The following is a 26,901-nucleotide window of genomic DNA, read 5'->3' as shown; positions in this document are numbered from 1 at the left end:
GCTCCTCATGGAAACAAAGAATACTTACTCAATTGGCGTTTTCTCAGGTCCTGCGATCGCCAATCCTTCTCGTCAGGTTTTCACGGTATGTGTTATTTCTGTCTCATTTCTAGTGGACGAGAAAAAGCCAACAATAGCATGCAATGTCACTCTGTTTTTTCGGTCCCGTGTCAATTGCTCCTAATAACCTGAGCAAACGGATCTCAGGTGGAAATTCGTTCTGCATCTCGCGAGCATGGTCTAATGCAGAGAGGCCAAAGCATTTTCTTTCCATTGGCGGTGGTCTGCCCATCGAGGCCTCGCTGGCCCGGCCTTGACTGGTTGTAAAGACTCGGTTCCTTTACTGCTGTCCGTCCATCAGAGGTGGATCTGTGCTGGTGCTGCTACCCTTGCGACTATCCGGGTATCCCTGCTCCATACCATAGACGCCCCCCGGCAGCCGCGCGCTCGACCGGCTCAATATAGCGGGTCCTCGACTGCTTAGGTGCCCCTGGCACGCCTCGTGGAGCCCAAGGCTTGCCGGATTCAGCCATCTCTTCCCTGGCCTCGACCTCCTACTGGCAAGTTGCCGTAACGCCGGTTCCCCAAGTCTGTTCGTCCAAGCCCACTCGAATTGGGACGAAGAGACGAACCGAGGGCAGAGGCCAGCATGGGTCTATGGAGGACATGACCAATCCTGGACAAGGCTCAGCTACCTAGATACCTACCGTAGGTACCTAGTGCTGGTAGTCTCTGTCAATGCAACCTCATGGGGGGGCAAGGTCACCGACCTGACGACTAGGTCGACAGCCTCCCCGGCTACGAGATCGTACAGTCGGCAGGAAGTATATATGCTTCATTGAGCCTCCTCGTCTTGGTTCTGCTTCTGGTCCTTCTCTCCAAGCCTTTCGTTTCCTTTGGGTATTACCAGTAAACTATTCTTTTTTCTTCTTCGGAAATCAGGGTCATTCGCTTTACCTGTTTCCAAAATCAACCAATTCTCCTTGTTAAACCGACAATCTTTCTTTCTATCGTCAAACCTACACTCACTATAGTCTGTACTACAAACAACTCCATAATTCCAACATGAAGAACACTCTGGCATTGGCCCTGGCTGCTGCTGGCCTCAGCCAGGTCTCGGCCACCGTAAGTCAAACTCTAGATAAACAATCTATATGCTGCTCAGTATACTAACATCATATATAGTTCATTGGTGCTCCCTCCTTCTCTTGCCCCGGCAACACCGACAATCAGTGTACCGACAAGCAGGCTGCTGGTCTCGACTTCTCCGACCTCGTTGATGGTGTAGTTGGCAGCTATGGTGGTTTCACCTGGTCTGGTTTCACTTGCCAGTCTGGCTTCAACAAGCGTGACGAGCTCGGTGCCCGCACCAAGGTCTCCAGCAAGTGCATTTCCGGAAGCGCCTCGAGCTCCAAGGGCTCCTCGCCCTCTTTCGGTTGCGATGCCTCCTCCGGTGTCGACAAGACCAGTGTCGGCGAGTTCCACGTCTACCCCGAGTTCGACTGTGACCTAGAGTTCCACTACGACATGCCCGACGGCTCGACTTGCAAGCACCGATCTGCCTGCTCCTCGTCTGGTAGCATTGTCAAGAACACCCAGTGCGGTGGTGCCAAGAACGTCACCATTGTCTACCCTTCGCAGCCCAGCAAGCCCAAGCCTACCTGCTCTTTCGCCGTTCCCTCCATCTCCTTCAGCTGTGGCAGCGCCAGCAGCACCAAGACTTACAGCACTCACGCCACCACCTCGACCAGCAAGGTTGAGACCACCACCACCAAGAGCCACTCCGAGACCGTCAGCACCTACTCGGCCTCCAAGCCTTCGTCGGCTCCTGGCTCCTCGACCTACTCTGTGACCATTCCCGTCCAGACCCCTGGATCCTCTTCTTACCCTGCCACGGTCCCAAGCAGCAGCAGCTCTGCCAAGACTACCAGCAGCAACGTTGCCGAGTCTTCGTCCACTGCCTCTACCTACCAGCAGGAGACCACCTCATCCAAGGTCGAGACCACTTCTTCCAAGGTTGAGACCACTTCCAAGGTCGAGACTACTTCCTCCGCAGTTGAGACCACCTCCTCCGCCGTCGAGACTACTTCCTCTGCCGTCGAGACCACCTCCTCCAAGGTTGAGACTACTGCTTCTTCCAACGAGGCCACCTACTCCGTGACTGTTCCCACCACTTCGGCCACTGAAGTCACCACCTTCACCTCGGTCACTTCGTACCTGACCACTTCGACTGTCCTGACCACTGTCGTCTCCACCGTCACCTCTTGCGCCGAGACTGTCACCAACTGCCCGGCTCACTCGACTGTCCTTACCACTGCCATTGTCCCTGTCACCACCACCGTCTGCCCGGTCACTGAGACTCTGACTCTGACTTCCAGCCAGCCCGTTGCTACCCAGCCCGGCTCCGCTGTTGAGTCTTCCTCCAACGCTGCTGTCACTCAGCCCAGCTCCGTGGTTGCCACTTCTTCCACCGTTGCCGTCTCCTCTGGCACTTCTCCTGCCGTCCCCGTCGAGACCCTGCCTTGCCCCGATGTTGTTCCTTCTTGCCTGAACACCTGGATGTTCAGCGTTGGCTGCAAGGACAACTCCGACGCCAGCTGCTACTGCCCCGATGCTGCCTTTGTCGAGAACGTCTTCAGCTGCCTGTACGCCCACGGTGAGAGCGATGAGGTTGTCTCCGAGGCTGTCTCCTACTTCCAGGGTATCTGCGGTGCCTACGTTGGCCAGAACCCTGGCATTGCCACTGGTGCCGAGACCATCACCACCTACCTGACCGCCACCGCCACCGTCCCTGCCTCGGCTGTCTACACCACCATTGTCGTTGATGTTACCACCGTCGTTCCTTGCACCACTGACCTTGGCTCGACCATCTCGACCATTGCCAGCTCCAGCTCGACTGTTGTCATCAGCACTGCCGTCACCGTTCCCCAGGTCGTCCTCACCACCGCTAGCGCTGGTGCCACTGACGTCGGTGTTGTGCCCGGCACTTGTAAGTCTTGCATCTATTCCGCCCTCTGCATGCCATTTGCTAACATTGCTCCCAGACTCTGCTGTTGTCCCTACTACCGCTGCTGCCACTGCCACCAAGACTGGTGCTACTGCTCCCTACCCTACCGGTACTGGCATCGGCAGCACTCTCATCACTGCCCAGCCCACCGGCACTGGTGCCTACTCGACCAGCAAGACTGCCTCGGCCACCACTGCCCCCATCGCCACTGCCGGCGCCACTCACATTGGCTCCGGCCTCGGCTTCCTGGGTTTTGTCGCTCTGGCCTTTGCTCTGTAAAGCAGCTTTGGGACTTTGAAATTCCAATCTGTTTTTCATCCCTCGCATTGCATTTAAGGGAACATTCAACTGTATCATTCTTACGATCCTTACGAACGCATTATTTATCTGGTGGGCATAGGTCTTGGGCGACCCAATAGCGCTACATTATACCAAGGAGTCTCTCTCTCACAGGAACTCGACAGCATTTTTTGTTTCTTATTTTCCATCTCAATAGAAGAGAAAAGAAAAGCAGAGGAAGGGACTGGGTTTAGCCAAACAGTCCCGAGAAAAAAACATACATAGGCCTGGAAACAAAAAGAGGAGAAATTGTAATACTTAATATACCCAAAGGACAATATATATAGCCAAAGAGCTTTTTCAAAATCTTGCTTCTTCTTAAGTTTCCAAGTGATAACTTTATAAATTAATCAGTGTCTACAAATAAGCAGCGCATTAGAGCGTAAAGTCTACTATTGACACCAAAGTTACCCCTTTGCAATGGTTCACCAGCATAGCCATCGCTCCTGTACGCCATCCATGAATCTATTGAATAGTCACGATTTCCTTTGTGGTTAAAATACTAACCAAATCAACTCTACCCGGTAGAAGGTCATTTGCCTAGTCCAATCATATAGAACAGCCATATGCATGTAGGGTCAATCACCAAGACTTTTGAGTCACAGCATGTATTCTGGTTAAGACGTGAGATGCATTCATCATGACTTTACAATCACATTCCGCGTAGACATTTTCTCTAAAGCTGAATCTGTCCCCTATACGCGAGACTAGAGTCCGCCGTATCAATCGGCGGCACCGAGACCACGACCGTCTCGTTCATGACGCCGCCGCGGTACGCATACGTAAAGGTCCAGCCCGAGCCCGCGCCGCCGTGACGCCCTTGGTTGTCGACCACGACGATGCCGCTGGAAATGGTCGGAAACTTGCGGACCATGCGAGCGACGGCGTCGTCGGCGGCTTCTTGAGGTGTGAGTCCGCTGCATGAAAACCGTTAGCACTTGTAGATTTTCTTGGCCTGGTGTTGAAATCTGAAGGATATTTTCATGAGAGTTCACGGCATCTCTCGAGACTATCGGTTCGACAAATCACAAGAACAAAAGATCAGTAGGGTACATACCGTCGCAAACTCTCGACCGCTTGGTAGCACGGCAGGAACCGCATCATGATATCTCCATCGCCCGTGGCACCACAGCCACCGACCTCGCCATCGACGTACGAGCCGCTACCGACGATGGGTCCGTCGCCCACGCGGCCGGGAACCTTGTGCGACGCGCCGTTGGTCGACGTGGCCGCCGCCATGGCCCCCGAGGCGTCAATGGCAATCATGGAAATGGTATCGTGGGACGCCTGGGTCTGGGCGCTGGTGGTGTTGTCCACTTGCAGCGGCGTATACGGTCCACACGACACGGACGCGTCGGGCGACACGGCCACGCGGTAGTTGGGCTGGCACGCGGCGGCCCGCCACTCGGCGCAGGCGGCGCGCGAGTCGGGGGTCGAAATGTCCTCCTCGACGAAGCCGTTCTGCACCGCAAACGCCGTGGCCTGGTCGCCGGCCAGCAAAGTGTGCGCCGTGTGCTCCATGACGGCGCGGGCGACGCCCACGGCGCTGCGGACCCGGCGCAGGTTGGCCACGGCGCCCGCGGCAAACGTGGCGCCGTCCATGATGAGCGCGTCCAGCGTCGTCTCGCAGCTCTCGTCGGGGGACCCGCCGTAGCCCACGCTGCCGTCGCACTGGTTGGCCTCGCACGTGGTGCAGCCGACCTCGACGGCGTCGAGGGCCGTCGCGGCCGTGCCGTTGACCAGCGCGAGGTACGCCGCGTCGGTGGCGGCTGTAAAGGGTCCTCCCCACGTGTTGATCACAAAGGGCAGACCCGATGACGACGATGCGGCGCTCGTCACCGATGATGATGAGAGCGCCGAAATCAAGAGTAGGAGATTCCGTGCAATGGCCATCTTGTGTAAATTAGACGTCTGATGACCTCGTATTTTTCAGTGCTTGTGAAATTCAAGTCATCAAACCCCGACCTCTATTATGAAAAGATATGGGTATCGTTAAGATTGGAACAAAAGTTATCGTGCGCATCATTATCTGTTACGTTCCCTTTGGGATATCTATCGGATCTCCAATGTCCCATCGCGCGCCTGTATCGGCCGATGCAACTTACCAAGATTGGAAGCTTCACGATTTCCCCAAGAGGGGCTGGCTGGCTTTAAGTGCCGTGCCCCACCCCCCTAGCCACGAGCCGCATCGGTAGTACAGATAAAGTCTTGGCTACGACTTTGATCATGTTATATAAGTAGAGTTGCTGTCTCTTAATTTCTGATACCTGGAATAACGAATGCATTTAATTTAATGAATCCCGAGTCAAGATGGTAAAGGGGAAAGGTCAACCAAGTCATGGCTGCAATTATATTTTGTCGAATTGTTTTCAATTGTATAGTAGAAATGCAATCAAATGCTCTTGAACCGGCACCTATTCTACCATGTCTCCTGATGCGATATCATGTACAAGCACCATACTAGAGAATGCCATTGGCACGACTTTTGTCTTTCTTTGCATTACATAACAACTCAATAATGCCAATCTGCAATCGGCTCAACGGCCATGATTATGTAACTCGTTCCTCCACAAATATACAAGGTAAACGATCCTCGAGCCTCAATATTATAACATGTGAGTAAGCTCTCAAACATGTCTAGGGTATCTCTTTCTTAATTTGTTCCAAACACCGCCAACTATTCCTTTTTTACAAGGCAAAGGCACCAAGGGTCGTGGCCGAAAAGAGCAGAGCACCAATTGTGAGACCGAGAGTGGTGACGCCGACGGCAGCCTGCGATCGAGGGGCAGCAGCACTCTTGGAGGTTTCAGAGGCACTGCCGGAGCCAGTCGAGGTGCCGGACCCGCTGCTGCTATCGCCAGTGGCGCTGGCAACAACGCTGGCGCTCGCGCTGGTGGGGACCGAGTCGCCCGAGCCCGTGGCCGTGGCCGTCGTGTTGCCGCGGCAAAAGACGTCCTGGTCGGCGGCGCCCTGGTCAAACAGGCAGCTCGTCAGGTCGGCGACGCTCTGGTCCAGGGCCAGGCAGTAGACGCCGCAGTCGCCGTAGTAGGAGATGACGTCGGCCGATTTGCAGCAGGCCGACATGATGTCGGTGTGGTTGCCGCCGTAGGGGAGGGCGCACGCGGCGTCTTGGACGGGGATGTCGTATAGGCGGGCGCCGCAGGTCGCCGAGGCCGAGGCAGATGTAGTGGTGGTCGACATGATGGTTATGGTTTGTGAGTGCCTTCAAACGAAAGTTTTATAGTGAATGATTTGGTTGGCCCAAGTTTTTAACGATCGAGTATCATACAATAGAGAAGGAGAAGAAAAGGAATAGATTAGAAGTTACAATTCGAGGTGGCATGGCGGCCCTTTTTCTCCTGAGACACAAGCACCGGGGCAAGAAGTGAATAATAACCTTCGTACTTTTTTCTCTTCGTACCAGGAAGTGAGCTCAGCCCATAAACCCCAGCTTGTCCAGCCTGTCCAGCTCCATCCAAACTCGTAAGTTGGACGTCGGGGCCAACAAGTGGCTCTTGGGACCGTCGCGTGTACTTGTAAAGTCTATTCGGTTGTCAGACGAATACCCGCCAGGAGACGGCTCTTGGCCAATGATTCTCTTGCGTATAAATAAACACGAGCTCAAATACGGGGTTTTAGTTCCATATCCTAGTACCGTTGGTGGGGTTCGTCCAAGTGCTTCTTTAGTGGACGGCTGTTCGGCCGTCTGTTGATCTGGACAATCGTGGCACTGCCGGCAGTCTGCAGGGAAGCCACGTAGAAAGGGGGAAAGAAGTAATTCCAGACTTTTACTCGCTATAGATATGAAACTAATGCTACATTGATGGATAGCACATGTGTGTGACAGTACACGTGGAAAGCTGGTCATGACCAGTCGGATGGGTCTAGCGTTGCAATATCCTTCAAGACCTCTTTTGCTCAAGACTGTCATAGACACTTTATCTTTCACACGGGCGTCCTGTCGCAAGTTCGTGCATGTGTCAGCACTTGAGAATTAGCCTTGTCGTGGCTTTATTATTGATGATTATGCAAAGGGACATGGGGCCACGCTTGAGGCCAATCTACGAGAGTGTGATTAAAGAGGTATGAAGCAGAGGGGAGAAAAAAGGGAAAGAATTCAATTGAATTTAGATATTTAGTTGATACTTCCCCTGGGACAAGTCATTTTATAGAAGAAAGGGTGTCCATGGGTTTTTATGAGTTCAAACTACATACACACGGGGATCAGTGAACGTACCGCTACATTTATTATACCTTATTCACAGATAGGTACTTGCCTTGTGGCCCTACAGCGTTATCCGAACACCATGCAAATGTCCGTCCCGCAACGGCATGGGAAGAGCCGTAGGACATTTAATTTATGCAAATTCCAAGTCATGTTATCGACTCTCGTGCAAAACGGCCTTGCATCGCAGCTGCAGGTGGTATCCGGCTACAGAATGTTGGGGGTCCTTTTAATCGCGGGTTGATGGCACCTAGGGCAGAATGATAACCTTGTTCAACATGGACTGCACGTTGCTGGCTGAAGTTTGTCCCTCATTTATGTATGAAAAAGAAGAGACGCTAATTAGGGAGGGCATCTCGCGCCATCTCAATGTTCTAGAGCCAATGGGGCACATGATTGGCCTTTAGTATAGCGAGATCTGGGCATGTTGATCACTTTGCAAGCCTTGACAAAAAAATCTGTAGTAGGAGACCCAAAGGTCATGAACAACAAACACACGGTACGTATGGTACCTGGCTAGAGTAGCTTTTACAAAATCAGAAAAGGCTGTTTGTTATCCACATGCTTTTTTTCACCGGCCGAGTTAGTAGCAGATTCTTGATTCCCGAGGCTCCGGGCGCGTTTTTTTGTGAATTGACTTTTTGTCCTTGGATGAATTACGTCATTCATCTGCGCAGACCCGGACATTCGATGTTGGATCGGGCTGCAGCTCACCTAGGCAAACACTGGTCAGGTACAGTACCAGGTACCTACGTAAGCTGAAATCCAAAACAAATGTCCCCGTGTCAGCAATAAATCACGAGGCAGCAACATGATGGACACTTGGTGAAAACAAATCACAAGATGCATTTCCTGAACTTTTATTTGACTTTGATTTTTCTTGTCCTCTGATCGCGTTCACGACGTGCATACAGAGTAGATCCGGCGTGGTCAAAGTGCATTAAAGTAGGCGAGGTACCACCAAAGTGGAACCCTGTTTGCGCCGGAGTGAAAGCTCCAACATCCGTTTGTCGAGTCAAGAAAAGCCCAACATCGAGAGTTTTCTTGCCTTTTACTCAAACTTTATGTTTGGTCAATATTTCTTCTACCTTGTCTGTTAGAAACGGTCGGGCGCATAACAAGCAGATCCGGGGCAACAAAAATGTCTTCCTCAAGGACGCTGTTCCTCGTCTTGTTCGTCGCCATCCTGGTGCTGGCCACGCCCGCCGCTGCTTTTGGCGCAGGCGAGGTACCGCCCAGCAGCGACTTCAAGGGCTACGTCTGGCGACATGGCGACATCACCGAGGTGCTCAAGTTCTTACCGGCGTCGTTTCTGACGCACTACCGCTTCACCCAGCTCCAGCGCAAGCAAATCTACTTTGGCAACTGGCTGCGCGATTTCTCCCAGGTCATTGACACCACCTGCCTGGAGAACATACCCGAGCCCATTCTGCGCGCCATTGTTTCCGTCTTGGCCTTTATGGAGTTTGGATTCGCCACCGACGAGTTTGACGTGACAAGAGAGCGGCTGGGTTGTTATACCCACGTCGAGCACATTGATAACCCCCAGGGCTACGCGGACAATGCCCAAGACATTGACAAGCGCCTGCGGGGCCCCGTGCAGCCCGAGGAGCTCGAGTTCGACCCAGACACGGGCATGAAAAATTACATTGCCAACAGCGGGCACGGCTGGAGAACCTCGGCCGACTATGTACGGGAGCAGCTGGAAAAGTGTATTGCGCTCGGCCGAGAGGGCCGGAGGAAGAGGTCTTCGGGCGCCAAGAAGGAATCCCTCATTCACCTCGGTGCCGCCTTGCACACGCTCGAGGACTTTTCTGCGCACAGCAACTACACCGAGCTCTGCTTGCGCGAGCTCGGGGAAGACAATGTCTTTCCCTTTGTCGGGGATGCCTGCTTCGTCAAGACACCGGGTCTCCGGGGCAAAAAGGTCCCGCCCATTGTGACTGGCACGTTTGGCATGCTGGACATTTTCCACAGCTTGCTTGGAGAGGCCGACGACATGGCGATTTTGCAGTCGAGGGGAACACTGGGCTCACTCGAGGATAAGCTGGGATTCGGCGGACCAGCTTTCGAGCAGCTGTTTGAACTCATCAAAAAGGGCATCGAGGCTATCAACAAGGTGTCGCCCGAAAAGATCCCTCTGCAAGACGAACTCAACACTGTGGCAACCATTTTCAAAAAGGCCTCGGCATCCGTGTCACCGCCCGATTCGGACTCCGAGGACAATGCAGCCGGGGTAACCAACCCAAATTTTTTGTGGCAGACAATTGAACCCGTCTTTTACCTACACGACCGCATGTCCAAGTGGTTGCAGGAGGGCACGGAAGAAAAAGAAGACTCGACATCTGATATGGAGGCCAGTCAACTAAGCGACTACACCAATCAGCTCGTTTTTCGTTTTCTTGCCGTCATGATCGAGTCTTCTGTCAAGGAGCTCCGTGGTGCCGTCAAGGCAGCCAAGGACCGAGTTGATGCGGAAGCCGCAAAGGCAGCCTCGGCGGCCGTCTACGAGGACGGGTCAGACGCTTCAGATCCAAGTCACTCGGACCTGTCCAAGGACCACTTCAGCAACGTGCTCAACCAGCCATCCGGCCTCGTCGCCACCGTCACGACCAACTGGACGGTGCAGCAAGTGGTCAGGTGCTGGGACGACCCCAAAATTGATGCCAACAAGACGATTGACGAGATCCTAACCATTTTGCACCACCCCGCGTTTCCCAGCAAAAAGACCAAGATTCAGCAGTACATGTTTGACACGGTCAAGACGTGGTGGGAGGGCAACCCGCCCGAGGAGCAGGAGCGCCTGCGCTCCAAGCTGACCAAGGAAAGCGTCCGCAACCGCGGTCACGAGGAGGAGCACCTCACGCTGCGAGACCTGGTGTCGGCCGGCAAGCCCCGGGGCCCGGCATCGTTTCCCGGGTCCGCCCCCGAGGTCCGGCAGCCGCCCAAAAAGGTCAGCTTCCCGCTCACCTGGGCCGTCAACGAAATGGGCCGCGACCTCAACTTTTTCTTTGTCACGGCCCGCAAGAGTCTGTCGGATCCCGTCGGCGCCATTGGGGACGTGGTCAAGCATACCGGTGGCGTCCTCTCGCGGGGCACCAGGGCCGTGGCGAGCGCGCCGCGGTGGCTGGCGACCAGGGTGGGTATGCTGTGGCCTTTTGGCGGACGGAAAGATACAGCAGAGTAGATTTCCATCAATGCACTGATAGAAGAGAACCTAGAGAAAGGAGAAGACGCTACCATTTTACATGGATGTCTGTCAACAAGTCACATCCAAGGTGGCAGGCTGTTGTATACCACGATCCAGAGCCCCTGAAGGACAGATACACGCATGCAGGAGGTCAAGATTATATGAAACGATACCCCGACTACAGCAAAGACAACTGAGAATATACAGCTCAACTGCACAGGATGCATAGCTGGACAAGGTAGATAGATATAGGTTAGAAGTAGAGCTTTGCAATGATTTAAAGTGATTATTTCCCTGCTCCATAACACAAAGTACTCGATTCAAATTACGTCTGTTTTAACATGATGCGAGCCGTGTCCAAGACGCTCAAACACATTGAGTACTTTTGACATGTGTCCAGAAATTGATCAAGTGTGGTCATTATTAAACACAAGCTTGAAGAATCCTAGCAAAAGTATTTTCCAACAGTAACAAGTTGGACCTGTGTATTGAACGTTACGAATACAATGGATCATGGAAAGAATGAATCCTTACAGGATTTGCCTGTACAGTCAAATGCGAATCGCCAGTGCTCAATGGACGAGCTATGCTTTGAAAGGAAACTCCCCTATTACTCCTTAAACCATTCCTATCGTGATTTCCGGTACTTCTTCGTAAAGAGTCTCGTGGAGCCATCCATCGTGAATTCAAAAATAGAGTAAACAATTTGGCCAGTAACGGCCGGATATTCAAGAAAGAAAAAAAAGAACAAAGAACAAAGCAGCGACTTGCCATGTCGCCAAACACCACGTCCACAAAGTACACGCAGGTACATGTGTTGCTTCTAACCAAACAGTACATCACGTCCCCGACCCTGTTCTTCTAAGTGTTCAAACCCCATCCTCTTTCAGTCGGTTTGGTGTAGAGATCATGCTTTCTCTGAATGCCCATTATTAAGGAGCATTTCGAGCACAATCTGCTGTCCAGCCACCTCGGGATGTGCCATGCAAATCTTGACTGTGCCTTTGGACGCCACCCCTATCTCTCCTCCATTCGCTAGAGGGTCAAAACCATTGCCCTGCTGATAGAAGCCACCTGTTGGGCCTCTAACACCATAATCAAGCACTCTCACGTCTCGTCCAGCGATGATCTGCCTCAAACGCCCGTTTTCGGCATTGCGAACTTCCACATAGTCCTCGTTGAACAGTAAAAGGTACTGACCATACATCGTCGCACCCTTGGCCTTTTTCAACTTTCCACTGTATTCCATGATGACGGAACGGCTGACATCGCTGTGCTTGTCGATATAGACCGCACAGTCCTCGTACGCGAGCAGGAACTCTTGGGTATTGAGGCGGAACATGCCCAGGGGTTTCTGGTCTCTGATGCGGCTCGCAATATTGGCAATGGCAGGCTGCTTCACATCAGGAATACTCATTGGAATCTTCTTGTCCAGCGTCATGAGTTCAAAGCCCCTCGCGGTTGCAATCGCAATGTACATGTTGAAGAGGTTGATCGAGTAGCATTCTGTTGGCAGGTAAAAGTCGTCAAAGTCGCGGAAAGTCTCGGTGGACCCAGAACCCTTCCCGGTCTTGAAGAAGCGCGTCTTTCTTTCCGTCGACTTTTGGAACACGGGCTCCAGGACCTTGAATGTGCTGTGCATACCTTCTTTCTTTCTGTAAAAGACTAGCATGCGTTCCTTCATACGAGCTGTCGCAAAGAATGAGACGTCTTTTGCAAGTCTCTGTGGCGACCGGCGCACATTGTCGTTTGGCGGAGCCGGGAAGTTTGATGACGGAGCAAGGACATCGAGTGGGTATGAAATCAGATTCCTGTCTGACAAGACGAGGACAACAGAAAACTCTTCCAGTACTGCTATCTGCGTGACGCGCGCAATAGAAATTGTCTGCCTCATGATTAGTATACCATGATTCTGGCTCGTGTTGGAAGGGACAAGAAAAACCTACCTTTGCCCAGCCTCGCTGGTCACTGGCGTCAGCCACACAAACACCAGCGTCGGTGCCGACCGCGATCATATTCTTTCCATAAGCCGAGAATCCTGTTGCACAATTCACAGATGCACGCGACACGGGCGGTGGCCCGCGCCCTGGTCCAAACGTCTTTTCAAGATCGCGGATAGCCCGATCAAGAGGTGTGCCGCGAATATGGACGCCACTGACATACTTACCCATGCCAGCAATCGAGTCATAGCCAAACGCGCTGTCAGCAACGACACGCAAACGGAATGGCTCGGCATTTTGTGCATGGAGTGCCTTGGCATGACGGGTTTTGGCTTCAATGATCCTGTCACACCACTCCTGTCGTGCCTGCGCGGACGAGGCAAAGAGAGTATACACCTCATGGCCCAGATGCTTGATACGGAAAGGGTACAGAATCTTGCCCTCGGCTTCGTTAGAGTTTGTTGGAGCAAGCCGAGTGACTCCCACGGAACCAATGGATGAGTTTGTTGCTGCATGCTCGAGGCCAGGCCTGTCACCTCCGTTGGAATAGGGTGTTCCAGGCTTGTTGAGTCTCGGATCTACGCCCTTTCTGACATCTGTGGTGGAGTTTGCTGCCCTTGTCAAGGGTGTACCGATACCCTTTTGCTTCGAAACCGCCTCGTCCTGGCTGCTCTCAAGGAAGAGTAGCGGCATAGGAATCGGCTAATACAATTAGTACAGATGATATATAGTATGCATATATGTGTCAACTCACCTCTTTTGATACATCATACTTCTTGTCCAGTCTACCGTCCTTTGACGGAACAAGTTTGGACAAGATAAGATAATGATCAAACAGCAATGCATGCGTATCGACCCATCGTACACCTTTTGAACCCATTCTTTGCAAATCGCCCTGGATGATCAGCTCACGGCCAAGATGATCGAGATTGAGATCCGCGTGGAATCCTGGGCGCAGAACAAGCATTTGCCCAAGCTCAATCATGGTGACCTTCTTTGTCATCTCGTCCACTTTGGCATCTGCTTCCAAAGCGACTTGTTTGATTTCCTCCATGGCTTTCATCAGGTTAACCTTCTCCTCGCTATCATCAAGCATGTTCTTCATGCTAGTGCCTAGTAGCAAATTGTATCGTTGTAGACGCGTGATGGGGGCTTTGAGAAAGGTTGTCCAGTCCAACTTCTGAGACCGTGGATGTGCTCGATTTTCCTCAAGGAACTGCTTGAACATGTAGTTTCGATCCTTTTCTTTTCTCACTAGGTATGTGGCGTATGGGTAGGATGAAGCGTACTCGATATACGCCACCTTGGCTTTTCGAATCCATTCTCGGAAAAGGTCACTGAAACCGATAATCCAAGGACCTTGCTCCTTTTGGCGATACTTTAGCTGCGCAAGTAGATGGTCCTTGTTAATCTGCTGAATTGCATCAATCTTGCCAAAGACAGCATTGACGAATTTCTCAATCCTGTTCTCAGCGACAATACGCGGCTGGGAACCGAGAAGACGATTTCGGTATAGCACAGCGAGAACATCAAGCTGGTCCATAAAGTCCTCCTCACTCGTGATGACTTCGTGAAGATTGTTTTGGCGTTCGATCTCTTTCTTGTGCTTACCCTCTAGATCATCGGGTTTCAAGCTATAATATGTAGCCCAGTCGACCTTCTTGACCCCATCGGCAAGAATGTCATCAATGTTGGCCTTCTTCAGTGTCCGGCCGCAGTAATGGGAGTAGCATCTCGTCGACAATTCATGCGCGCTGACATCGTCATCAACTTCATGTAGTCGTTGCGCATAACAGCCACTTCCTGTTAGCTGCCACAGCACACCGGTAACCGTACCAGGGCCAAACTTCAGCCACTCTTCCTCTGGAACGAGAATGCCGGCTGACATCATCACATCCACAACGGTAGAGCTGAGGCCCTCGGCATCGGCGACGTTCATCGTTGGCACCTTGATGCAAAACAGGCGTACAAGCCCATCCTCGACCGTCTTTCGCTTGAGATCTGGTTCGCCCTCGGCCATTTCTCGCAGCCACTGAGAGATGCCGCTCAAGGCCCAGGGTTCAATGCATGTCCGTGTGTCAACAATGGTCAGTTTCTCGGGGATGAACTTCTTCTTCCTTCCACTAGGCAACGTGATGACATCGTAGTCGATACCCGATGATGGAGTACCAGCATCGTAACCTTCGTAGGGCAGACCCTGCTGTGCTGCTAACTGTTGCTGTTGCCGCATGTGCTTCATGCGGTTGGCCTCTGCATCAGTCCTTGACCTGTTGGGAATCTGAACCTGTGGCGCTGTGCTGTGGCCAGATAATGATATGGACCTCTCGACTTGTAATTGTTGAGCGTTTTGGCCATAGGATGCATCAGGTCCGCTGTACGGCCGCGGGTCGGTGCTGAATGAATAATTTTGTTGTGCTCCACCACGGTTAGGGGACTGTACCGACAAGAAGGAACTGCTGTCAGAGTTGGGATTTGCAGGAATTGCTGGAAGTGGTCTGCTGGACAAGCCCGGGTGGTAAAACATGTCTGGGTAATCTTCCTTGTATGGAGATTCACTGCCGCTTTGTCTTGAGTGCAGTGATACCCGCTCATCGCCTTCATCGAAACTCAATCGGTGAGCGGTGGGGGCTTGCAAGCCACCAGTGTCGCCATAGTCGAGGCCAGCCTCTTCGAAAGCGGGAAAGCGGTTGCTTTCGTGACTTCGTTGTGACGCATGACGGCTTCGTGGGGTTGGCATGGTTTGGGTGTCTTGCGAGTAGATGTCGTCCTCGGGAGGCGATGCCAGATTGTTGTCATAGTTCAAGTTGCCTGCATAACCGCCACTGAAGAGGCCCAAGTCCATTGCAGCATAATCACTATCGCTACTGGGCTCCTCTGGCAAGTTTGGCATAGAAGGATGAAGACTCACTTCTGGTTGGCTGAAGAGAGGGAACGACATTCCTGAACTATGCCGACGGTCGTCTTCATCCGCTTGCTGCATGGCAAGTAGTCCGGCCGCCGCTTCTGGATCGCTCTCGTCACCGTCGTCGTCTGGATAAGGATATGGATTCTGTGAATGATTGCGGTTGACAGTGGATGCATTTGAAGAGTAACGTTCCACACCAGCTCCGTCGTCCTGCGCGTTTACGGTCGTCGCCGTGGAATGGTAACTCGCAGTAGATGTAAGCCGGCGAAGATTCTGCAAGTCGTTATCCCTGACACCTCCATTTCGCTGGTCGAATGGCCGTGGTCTGTTTCTTTGAGAGCCTGGACTGCCATGTAGCTCGGCCTCGATATCTTTCATGATATTGTCCTGCATGACATGTTCTGAAAGACCGCCACCGTATCCGCCGTTCGAGTCGCCCCAGGACTCATCTGCTGCGGGCCGGCTCGGCAAAGGGGCATTTGTCGGGTGTCTTGCTAGTCCGGGCGAGGCTGAATGACGCTGGATGGGGGGAGAAGGCAGTGGCGACACCTGAGAGCTGGACCTCGAGGCTCTGTTCGTCAGAAACGAGTGAGGATCGTTGGCAGAGTAATTCGGCCCGACGGGTATGTTTGAATACGTCGGGTACGGCGCTTGAGCTGATGTTGTCGTCGAGTACGAGGTCGACGGTGGGCTTGTCGTGCTTGCGGCATATATATTCTGGGAAGGGTATTGAGACGTGTCGTAGGGCGGGTGACCCGGTGATGGTTGATCGTAAGCACCGTAGGCAGTAGGGGGCGGTGACGTTTGTGCCGTCTGAGCTGATGAAGCGTACGACGGCTGCGTTTGCCAGTAGTTTGATGGATTCATGGCTGGAGTTGGCGAATAACTCTGACTATTGTAGCCACTGTACTGGGCACCTGCGTAAGTCGACTGCCGCTGCGGGACTGCCGGGCTGGTGGTATTTGAATACGCTGCAGGATTGTATGGGGCGGGCGTGTAGTTTGGCGTTGAGGTCGTGGGACTGTATGGAGCAGCAGTGCTCTGCGCCCCATAACGATTCGACGTCGGATGTGGAGAATATGGGAGCGACTGTGATTGAGCACGACCGATAAAGGCCTGGGGATTATACGTTGACGGCGACGAGGGCGTTTGAGCAGCGTATTGGTGTTGGTAGCCGGACATTGCTGGATTTGTCGAGCCATAGCTTGGTCGTGCGGTTTCTGCGCTACTTGCAATGAATAGCTCTTCTTCATGTCCTAGACCCCTGGTATTGATGGTTGGATGGTAAGGCTGGCGGTTGCCTCCCGCACTATATGATGTTGCAGCGCCGTCGTCGCCACTGTTGAAACTCAGCCTCCTGTTGGGGATGTCTTGATTGCCGTCGTTGGCGACAGGGTATTGGACCGGCGGGACATGACCGTATCGGCGTTGCTCGTCGCCTCGGAACGACATGGCTGCTTGCAATTTGGGCGCAGACAATAAAGACAAAGAGGCGGTTTGGCGCGATCGAGGGTACAAGCACAAGCAGCAAAATGGGGTGGAAGCAGAAAACCTGGGTCGTCGCTGTCTTTCAAAATCCAATGCAGCAGCTGACCAGCTGTCGCATCAGTCGATACCGTCGCCGGTGCCGTGTGCCGATTGCGATTTGACCAAACTACGGGAATGAGTACCCATTCGCCCCGCTGTTGTCAGCGATGTGCACCACCATTCGGTGGACTCGACAATTGCGCCCGGCCGATTCGAGCGTTTAGGCTATTTTTTCTTCTTCTTCTCGACTTGGATGCGAGCACAAGATATGACTTAGAAACACAATTTTTCCCGAGGGCCTGGGTGGATGACTGGCTATCGGGGGAGGCAGTGACCGCGAAACGATCTTTGCTATCGATGCTTGAAACACGGGAGGTGCCTGGGGAGAGCCGCAGCAGAACTTCCAACGTAGGTATCTAATGATTCGATTGGTGCCGCGTCGCAATCGCCTCGTCCGGGAACAGGAAGAGTAGTCGGGCGTTGTCGTTGTCGGTGAACAAAGTAGAGCGAACTGCGGCCGCCCACAGCCTAGTAGGTATGGTAATTAGGCTGACTGACTGAACTGATTGACTCCCTGATGCTTGTGTGGTTGGGCCCTGGTAGGCATGCGCACGAAACACTTGAGAGCTGCCTGTCTATGGTAGTATATCCAAATGGGGCGACAGGTAGTGTCTTGAAGGCCCGTTTCGAAGATAAGTGGACTATCACAGCAATCTGACCAGATCAACAAAAGAGGGGTGAACTGATCAGGTTGGCATCGTCATGATTTGTCCGTTGATGCTGCAGTTGCGAAAGAACTGGAAATACGTAGGATGATGATGTGCTGCCGTTGTGGCTCTAGTGTACTCTGTAGGTTGGCAGGCAAAGCGGCGAGCTGTGTCCGCTTGTCCGCCGTCCGGCATGGGGGATTGGACGGGCTAGGTTAGGTACCTACCTACTAGGCCCGCTTCGAGTTGAGAGGGAGGGAGCTTGGGAGGGCCCAACCGTGATCCTCAAATTCATTTTACCACCTAAGGTTTACTTGGCACAAGACAGCAAGAGTTGAAAATTTGATTGAGCCAAGATGATCTCGTCGCATCAGCACCAATTTTAGCAATTCTCGTCGCACCTGCAGTTTCCACGACATGATAACAATTCCTAGCATCTGACATGCGTCTACATGAGTCCTGAAGCAAGTCATGAAAAGAAAGACCTGGCCTGATAAGACATATCTTACAACATGTTGAGACCGTGGCTGCAATTCAAGTCCAAGCATTGGACCCTTTGCGACCAGCTCGCCTAGTACCTGGGTACCTAGTCGAGAGTCCAGACTGTGCGCTGTGCACCCACTGGCAAGTTAGGCCAACCGGGATTTCAGGGTCTCCCGTCGGGTGTGCATGTGCTGAGGTCTGGGGCTCTGGGGGAACCCTCCAACATCCTCATAGGGCAGAATGCGGATATGTTTATTGACCAAAATCCAAGATTCTTCTCCTTATCGTACTGATGCTCGCGCCGCGAGCTTCAATTGTCGGAGAAAGTGCCTGCCAATGTACTGATCCCTCATTAATATCTCTCATTGTCCTATTGCTGGCCCATTTAAATTGGTGACGATGATGTCGCCGCTAGCTCCCATGCTAAAAGATGTTCGTCGTTGCGCGGGTGACGAAGAATTGGGCGTCATTGTCTCGTTTGGGGGCTTATTCAAGAATCCCTGCTGATCATAACTCTGAACAACATAATCACACGTCACAAATGGGCAGTAGTTCAAAAACATGGAACTTTTGTTGCAAAGCTGCAAATTGCACATGTCAATTACATGTAGGTAGTGCTTGCCATCGTGATCCAAATATCATAGTCCCATCAGTTGTATTGATGGAATCCTATTGTGAATGTGTTTACCCTGTAGGCTCTGTGTTTACATGCCGGGCCGTAATTTCTGCAAGCCTCAACAATTGACAGACACGTGTATTTGATCCGAATCCTGTACGCTTACTGCTTTTGGTGACAAGTTTCGAGGAGGATCTGGGCCCCCAGGGCGTGCCGGTTGGCATTGTTCACTTACTACACCCGGCATTTCCGTGCAATTACAACGTTGGCAGTCGGTTCTCCCAGGAGCATCGCTTGTCAACATCTCTGTTGTGGAACTACTTTGACAATACGTAGGTAGTATGCTTTGATGGGATAACGGGCCACGTCCTTTCTACTCGAGCTTGGCAGCAAGGTAGGGTCAGACAGGTCTTGACTATCACGGTCAAGACCTCATAGTAGTTTCCGTGGGACGTGAAGTAGGTCATCACTTTGTAGGCACTGCATACGAACGAACTTCCACAGATGAGTCGAGGCCACCTGGAAAACCCTATCTTAGGTAGGTGTTCTTTTTTTGGATCATAAAGTCATAGGGCTGAGCTAGTTACCAGGGAGCTTTCTGGACTTACCATCTTCATAGACGAATTTGGGTAATGTTAGATGCAGATAATTTCGTGTAGTCTAGGAGTGGTCATAACCCGTCGCCTCAACTCATTGTTCCATCCAAGTAGCAGAAGTAGATCCGTTGATGGCTAGGACTATACGCACAAGTTTTGGTATCCGATCAGTCACTTGTGTTTCCGCGACGTGATCAGACTTTCAGCTCGACCTCATGGAATCTCTCCACGGACCGTCAGCATATGGCATGAAGCTCGGATCAACCGGGCGCATATTCTCGATGTCACTGTATCGATATATTAGGTAAACAACTTTTGCACCCGGGGAGATACCACAAGCTACCCTTTCAACGCCAGATCTTTGCCACGAGAGGTATCACAAAAGTTAAGACCGGACACGCAAATTTGTTCCGCTTTGCAGCAAAGCCATTCCGATGTTTCCTTTGCTTGTACTCAGTTCAAGCTCTTCTACATACAACTGCCAGGCTGATGCGGAGCCAAAGAGCGAATGCGATTCATGAAGTCAAGCGCAAGGTCATCTGCTTTTGTCTTTCCAAAGTGCGGTTGGTCGTCTAGTGCAAACAATTGAAATCGTACACATGTGACGATTTCCACCTGCTATAACGAATATATACTCGCGCCCTCCTCAGACAGAGGATTTGGAATCATATACGGCACCGAGTATCGGCCATGTCGACATCCAATAACCATCTCCCGACGGCAACGTAGGAGAACCATCCGCCAGCTGGTGCTAGCCGAAACAGTGCCGAAAGGAACGGGGAGCGCTTCCTTGTTCGGAGCCTTCACCATCTGCAGGTGGATATCATTGCACAGGAAACTGCGTGCACGGTAGGATTCCGTAGGTACCTCGTAGCTTTTTGTGCCATTTGTAAGCTCCCTCTTGCGAAAAAATGACGGCAGCGATGACCTCTTTGCTGCGAGCGGGGCAAAGGTCTTACCTTTGGGACACTTACCCCCACTCTGGTAGCATTTCGGCACCAGCCAGCTTGCTTCAAAGTCCGAATCGTCGGCGGTTGGAATGGGGAGGAGATATGGAGTACTAAGTGGAAATGAAACCCCTCATGTCCTGCGCGTAGAAGCCTGACGTCTTCTTTCTCTTACTTTGTGAACTGTCGTCGTCTGAACGAAAATATTCTGTATTCTAAACAAGAAAAATCAATCCGCCCCAAACAACCCAAAAATCAGTCAAAATGGTTAAGGCCGGTATGTACTTTTATATATCCACGCACTCTTACCCCCAAATACTATTCCTGTACGGACATTCCCCGCTTGTTTGGTGGAGGGGGAAGCTTCTCTGAGCAGAATTGAGGCTGTTTTTTCAGAAGCCCGACAACGACCTTGATGGACTGTTGTACCTTGATGGGCAACCTCTGAACGAAGCGATTCGATGAGACTCAAGCTCGAGTTGCTCTACTTTGTGGAACCCCCAGCTGTTACCAAGAAGAGTCTCAAGGACTATAACATCTATCCGAGTCATTTGCTAACTAACCGGCGCTTCCGCCACTATAGTTGCTGTTGTCCGTGGTGACTCCAAGATCACCGGAACCATCACCTTCGAGCAGACCTCCGAGTCTACCCCTACGACCATCTCATGGGACATCTCGGGCCACGATGCCAACGCCAAGCGTGGCATGCACATCCACACTTTCGGTGACAACACCAACGGCTGCACCTCTGCCGGACCTCACTGTACGTTGCACCGATGACAACACACATACATTAAAGAAGAATAGTCGTCTGACTGATGCCGTATCTACAGTCAACCCTCACAACTCCACTCACGGTGCTCCCACTGACGAGAAGCGCCACGTTGGTGACCTCGGCAACTTCGACTTCGATGGCCAGGGTAACTCCAAGGGCTCTACCGAGGACAAGCTCGTTAAGCTAATCGGACCCGAGAGCGTCATTGGCGTAAGTACTCTTGCTACACATGTCTATATACAATCTAACATATAACAGCGAACTGTCGTCGTCCACGCTGGCACCGACGATCTCGGCAAGGGTGACAACGAGGAGTCTCTCAAGACTGGTAACGCTGGTGCCCGCCCTGCTTGCGGTATGTTGACCTTCACAACTTCTTTACGCCTGATATTGCCAGAGTGTACTAACAACTTAACAGGTGTCATTGGTATCTCCAACTAAGTCAATTCTCAACGGATCACTGATTAGATAACAAGTTGATGATTGAGTCTTGAAAAGCTGTCGCCTAGGCTCTAATTGGCTGCCTGAGCATATACTATTAAAGTAGTTATACAAAAATAAAAGTGTTCAGAACATGTATTGATTCCCATATTGATTGTCACATCATGATTGAATTATGATTGTCTGCTGGTCTTGCACAGTAATGAAGCCTGGTGTTTCAAGCTCGTAACCTCCGGCGGGGCTTGTCGCAAGAGCTCTGATAGCAAAAGAGCTTCCATGTCGCCATCATAGCTCCATAGCTCATTCTAGAGCTCTGGCTTAGCTCGACGCATTTATCATGTTAGTGGTCTATTATCAAGCTACATAGTACAAAGCACAAGAATGCATATGCATACATGGATATGTGCAATGTATGAACAACTGTAGGATTTTGGATGTTCATGTTGCAAAAGAGATTGATCACAGATTGCTTTATAATGAGGTGCCTTCATGAATGTGCAGAGAACAGATTAGTGTGACCCCTCCTTCCATGTGCAGCTGCTGTGCCCCGCCATCATTTGCGCAGTGGTAGTGCATACCTAGGTAATGTAGCAGGCAAAGGACGGACCCCTTACTGTCTGGCCTGTCTCCTATTCCGTCCCCCGCCCCTCGCTAAGAACAAGAACCCTGGCGATCTGTAAGTGGCCCGGAAGCGGCAAAGAAGCGCCTCCTCCAGTCCAGCCTTGGAGCTTTCCCCACAAAATTAGGAAAGTTGCCCAGGTGTCAAATTCGAGAACGAGTCCAAATCAACACGATCTCTCAGGAGACATTGAAACAGACAGTCCCTTTTCACTTTTGATCACTTTCTGCCTATAGTATTTCTACAAGACTTTTTGTTCGACAGCTGGAGCTTCAGTCATCCTTGTGACGCATGTAAGTATCCAAAAAAGACCAGGCACTTTGGTGCCGCCCTTTCCTTACCTAACCTGCCCACGCCATATACCCATTCCTTCCCACTTGTACACATTGAACTCGAAAGACGGGACCTAGAGTTGAGGCACTTCTGGCACCAACGACATAACCAGCAATTGATGCACATGGCCCTTGCCCTGTCACTCCTTTGAATGGCTCACATCATCTACACCATCGTGGTCATATTCAACATTGTCTACAGATACGAGATGTGGTAATTGATGTGGTGGGTCACGTGCAGCATGACATGGTCTTTACAAGACTGGGAACTGTTTGCAGCCAAAAGTATACTGGAACGACCCTGTCACACTCAGACTCTGGGGTTTATTTTCATATTAAGAGTTCCGTGCTGGTTTTCTTTGGAATTGGTCCACGGATGAAGGCAAAGGACAGTTGGTGTCTCAGGTCACTCTCAATCTTACGAGGACACATGGCGCCATATTTAGAGTGTCTGCCCCCTCGGCTTTGCTCTATCGCTTACCTATTTCAGACCATTCATCGTTCTATTCTATCTTCCTTGGACTGAACATGAATACCAGGTCATCGTTCTTGAAGCTGACATCATAACAGGATATAAAAAGCAAGAAGCACAGTTCCATCCTACCTGGTCATTCAGCTTACAACCCTTCCGGATTCCAGCAACTGGCTCACTGATTCAACATGGCGGCGCCGAAGCAGTTTATGGCCAAAGTCAAGTCGGTGCTGAGTGGTGACACTCTCATCCTGACCTCGCCCAACAACCCGACCCTGGAGCGCACCTTTTCCTTGGCTTACGTGGACGCTCCTCGCCTGCGCAAGGAAGGAGACGATGCATTTGCCTTTCAATCCCGCGAGTATTTGAGAGGTGTCGCCCTGGGAAAACTTGTTAAGTGCAATGTGTACTACACCATCCCGTCCTCAGGACGTGAGTATGGTATTGTGCAATTGCAGGACGGCACTGAACTACCCATCGAAGCCGTGAAGGCGGGCTGGCTCAAGGTCCGCGAAGATGCTGGTCGAAAGGAGGAGTCTGAAGATCTTTTGGCCAAAATTGACGAACTGAAGGAAGCCGAGTCTGAGGCAAAGGCTGCTGAAAAGGGCCTGCATGGAAAAGGAGGTTCCATCGAAGTTCAAAACGACCTGGGAACCCCTGACTTCTTCAATCAGTGGAAGGGCAAGACTGTTGATGCTATAGTCGAGAGAGTCCTGAGTGGTGACCGTGTTCTCTGCCGAATCAAGCTCTCCGACAAGAAGCATCTGCAGGTCATGACGCTGATTGCCGGTATCCGCACTCCTTCCACTGAGAGAACCAATACTTCAACGGGTCTTACTCAACCTGCTGAAGAATTTGGCAATGAGGCACGAACTTATGTCGAAGATAGACTTTTGCAGCGCGATGTCAAGGTTGAGATGGTTGGCGTCAGCCCTCAGGGTCAACTGGTTGGACATGTTTTGCATCCTAGAGGTAGCATTGCAGAGTTCCTTCTTGCAGACGGATTGGCTCGGTGCAACGATTTCCACTCCACCATGCTGTCAGAGAAGATGGCGCCCCTCAGAGCTGCCGAAAAGAAGGCTCAGGTGGGCAAGCTTCGCTTGCACAAGAACAGCACCGTCAAGGCCACCGAGGGAGGCTCGTCCGACATGATTGTCTCCAAGATCGTTTCGTCTGATGCGATTTACGTGCGAAGCAAGACTGGCGAGGAGAAGCAGGTCAGCTTGAGCAGTATTCGTGCACCTCGTGCCAAGGAGCCTGCGGAGGCCCCCTTCAGGGATGAGGCCAAGGAGTTTCTGCGAAAGAAGCTGATTGGAAAGCACGTCAAAGTCACCATTGACGGCACGAAGCCCGCAAGTGAAGGGTTCGAGGCCAGGGATGTTGCTACCATCACGGAAAAGGGTAAAAACATCAACCTGCAGTTGGTCGAGGAAGGCTGGGCTTCCGTCATTCGACACCGCAAGGATGACACGGACAGAGCTGAGAACTACGATGAGCTTCTTGCTGCCCAAGAAGCCGCACAAAAGGAGAAGAAGGGTATCTGGTCTGGCAAGGCTTCCAAGGCCAAGACATACACTGATGCTTCCGAGTCGGTACAACGTGCGAAGATTCAGGTCTCAACTCTCCAGAGACAAAAGAAGGTCCCTGGTATTGTGGATTTCTGCAAAGCTGGATCTAGATTCACTGTTCTGATTCCCCGCGAGGGCGTCAAGATTACTCTGGTCCTTGCTGGCATCCGCGCACCCCGCGCACCACGATTGCCTCAGGACAAGGGTGAGCCGTTTGGACAGGAGGCACTGGACCTTGCCAACCGGCGGTGCAACCAGCGTGATTGCGAGGTCGACGTCTACGACATTGACAAGATTGGTGGCTTCATTGGTGATCTCTACATCGGCAGGGAGAGCTTTGGTAAACTTTTGGTGGAAGAGGGTTTGGCCGAGGTGCACCAGTACTCTGCAGAGAAGTCTGGCAACGCCAATGAGCTCAATGCTGCGCAAAAGCGTGCAAAAGAGGCGCGCAAGGGCAAATGGCACGATTGGGATCCGTCGCAGGACGAGGAAGCCGAAGAGGCTGACTATGCCGAGAACACTACTGCCGAGCCCGTGGCCCAGGACAAGCAGACAGCACAGTACAAGGATGTCGTGGTGACAAACATTGATTCCAATGGCAAGCTCAAGGTCCAGATCATTGGCTCTGGCACCGCTGCTCTTGAGACCCTGATGAGCGAGTTCAAGAAATTTCACCTCGACTCTAAGAACAACAAGGCCCTGGCGAACCCACCCAAGGCTGGCGACATTGTTGCTGCCAAGTTCTCTGCTGACGGCCAGTGGTATCGTGCAAAGATCCGATCAAACGACCGGACTGCCAAGGTTGCCGAAGTTGTCTACATCGACTACGGTAACTCGGAAAAGATTCCTTGGTCGAACCTGCGGGCTCTTGACCAACCCCAGTTCAACACACAACGCCTCAAGCCCCAGGCTGTCGATGCAGTGCTGTCATACGTGCAACTGCCCAACGGCGATTACTTCAACGAGGCCATTGACTTCCTGGCCGATGCCACTGATGGCAGAAAGTTGGTTGCCAGCATCGACTTTTCTGACCCCAAGGAGGGACTCAACTATGTCACCCTCTTTGATGCAACCGACTCGAGCCAATCCTTCACCGAATCCGTCAACAAGGACATTGTTGCGGCTGGTCTCGCCTTGATCCCCACGAAGCTGAAGGCTTGGGAGAGAGGCGCTCAGAGCTCCGAGGTCCTCAAGAAGTTGCGCCAGGTCGAGACACAGGCCAAGTCAGAGAGACGTGGCATGTGGGAGTACGGTGACATTACTGAGGACTAGTCAAGTCTCTGAGCCTGCTTTCTTATGATTGATGCAAAAAGGATATAAAACCAACGGCTTCGAGATTTTAAATATATCTCGCAACAGTGGCTAGCGGGGCAAGACCAATAATAAAAAGTATGATGTGTATTTTGAACTGGTTGAGGCTGATTGTATGAAACGCATGATATTGTGACTGATTTAGTAGCTGAGATCCGTTTTGAGCAAACAGAGTGTAAGTCGCCGGTTCGGCCTCGAATGTTGCAGCGTTCGCTTATGTCTTAGCGCCGACTTCAGACGCTTGGCGATTCGATGGAACTTGATGGACACCTGCCGGAGACATTGACCGACATGAGCGAAGCACGACAAATTGCATGACAACCTGTCGGGAACATATTCCGTGCAAGTATTGTTGTACGAAGAGATTGGAGAGTAATGTAAGCCCGCACGCGCATCACTATTCCCGCAAATCGGCAGGGCGGTGGATTAGATATTGGGAGATATACAGGTTAGGCCTGGCAATGCGAAGCAAAAAGAGTCTCAAATTGGTTGCCGCGGGGGGTTTGGAATCTAGATCTCTGATACGGGCAAACGTTGGTGCAATGGACACACTCCAACAAAACAGGACTCTAGGCGATTATTGGTACGGGAAAAAGAAACCATGAACAATCGTAGATAATGTAGGTACGCGGATCGTATTTTCCTGATTGGGGTTGCAGCACAGAGACTTTTGAAGCCCTCCAATCAGACGACCGAGTCGCAATTCTGCTACCACACGTGCACGTAGAAACCGTCTCGGGTCGAGGATGAGTAAGTGCCCATCCATGGATCCTTTGAGGCAGCGGGACGGGAAAGATCAAAGCGAGAGATGGCTTACCTAGCTGACTAACTAACACCGAAAGCTTAGATTGTAACGGGGGAAAAGGAGGCTCGCTGGAGGGGGAAATAAAGTAGAAAAAAA

At 51.8% G+C, this 26,901-nt stretch overlaps 7 protein-coding genes across 7 annotated transcripts; 4 read left to right on the top strand and 3 right to left on the bottom strand.

Annotated features, from left to right (window-relative positions):
* Nucleotides 1-1,065: 1,065 nt before the first annotated feature.
* PFICI_13917 (uncharacterized protein) lies at nt 1,066-3,286 on the top strand (the record flags this gene model as incomplete). The annotated part of the gene is made up of 3 exons (XM_007842498.1): nt 1,066-1,125; nt 1,186-2,989; nt 3,045-3,286. 3 exons carry the CDS (start codon nt 1,066-1,068, stop codon nt 3,284-3,286), a joined length of 2,106 nt encoding a protein of 701 aa, XP_007840689.1.
* Nucleotides 3,287-4,022: 736 nt separating this feature from the next.
* PFICI_13916 (uncharacterized protein) lies at nt 4,023-5,239 on the bottom strand (the record flags this gene model as incomplete). The annotated part of the gene is made up of 2 exons (XM_007842497.1): nt 4,023-4,263; nt 4,404-5,239. The coding sequence occupies 2 exons, from the start codon at nt 5,237-5,239 to the stop codon at nt 4,023-4,025; spliced, it is 1,077 nt and encodes a 358-aa protein (XP_007840688.1).
* Nucleotides 5,240-6,034: 795 nt separating this feature from the next.
* PFICI_13915 (uncharacterized protein) lies at nt 6,035-6,547 on the bottom strand (the record flags this gene model as incomplete). Its single annotated transcript, XM_007842496.1, has 1 exon — nt 6,035-6,547. One exon carries the CDS (start codon nt 6,545-6,547, stop codon nt 6,035-6,037), a length of 513 nt encoding a protein of 170 aa, XP_007840687.1.
* Nucleotides 6,548-8,712: 2,165 nt separating this feature from the next.
* On the top strand, nt 8,713-10,758 carry PFICI_13914 (uncharacterized protein; the record flags this gene model as incomplete). Its single annotated transcript, XM_007842495.1, has 1 exon — nt 8,713-10,758. One exon carries the CDS (start codon nt 8,713-8,715, stop codon nt 10,756-10,758), a length of 2,046 nt encoding a protein of 681 aa, XP_007840686.1.
* Nucleotides 10,759-11,668: 910 nt separating this feature from the next.
* Nucleotides 11,669-17,058, bottom strand: PFICI_13913 (uncharacterized protein; the record flags this gene model as incomplete). The annotated part of the gene is made up of 3 exons (XM_007842494.1): nt 11,669-12,646; nt 12,708-13,403; nt 13,456-17,058. The coding sequence occupies 3 exons, from the start codon at nt 17,056-17,058 to the stop codon at nt 11,669-11,671; spliced, it is 5,277 nt and encodes a 1,758-aa protein (XP_007840685.1).
* Nucleotides 17,059-20,746: 3,688 nt separating this feature from the next.
* On the top strand, nt 20,747-21,698 carry PFICI_13912 (Superoxide dismutase; the record flags this gene model as incomplete). The annotated part of the gene is made up of 5 exons (XM_007842493.1): nt 20,747-20,759; nt 21,066-21,245; nt 21,316-21,467; nt 21,516-21,612; nt 21,676-21,698. The coding sequence occupies 5 exons, from the start codon at nt 20,747-20,749 to the stop codon at nt 21,696-21,698; spliced, it is 465 nt and encodes a 154-aa protein (XP_007840684.1).
* Nucleotides 21,699-23,309: 1,611 nt separating this feature from the next.
* Nucleotides 23,310-25,961, top strand: PFICI_13911 (uncharacterized protein; the record flags this gene model as incomplete). Its single annotated transcript, XM_007842492.1, has 1 exon — nt 23,310-25,961. One exon carries the CDS (start codon nt 23,310-23,312, stop codon nt 25,959-25,961), a length of 2,652 nt encoding a protein of 883 aa, XP_007840683.1.
* Between the last annotated feature and the right edge of the window lie 940 nt (nt 25,962-26,901).

The sequence above is a fragment of the Pestalotiopsis fici genome (genome assembly GCF_000516985.1).
Source record: "Pestalotiopsis fici W106-1 unplaced genomic scaffold PFICI_Scf_12, whole genome shotgun sequence".
Classification (NCBI taxonomy): Eukaryota; Fungi; Ascomycota; class Sordariomycetes; order Amphisphaeriales; family Sporocadaceae; genus Pestalotiopsis; species Pestalotiopsis fici.
This window is presented reverse-complemented; position numbering and strand designations above follow the sequence as displayed.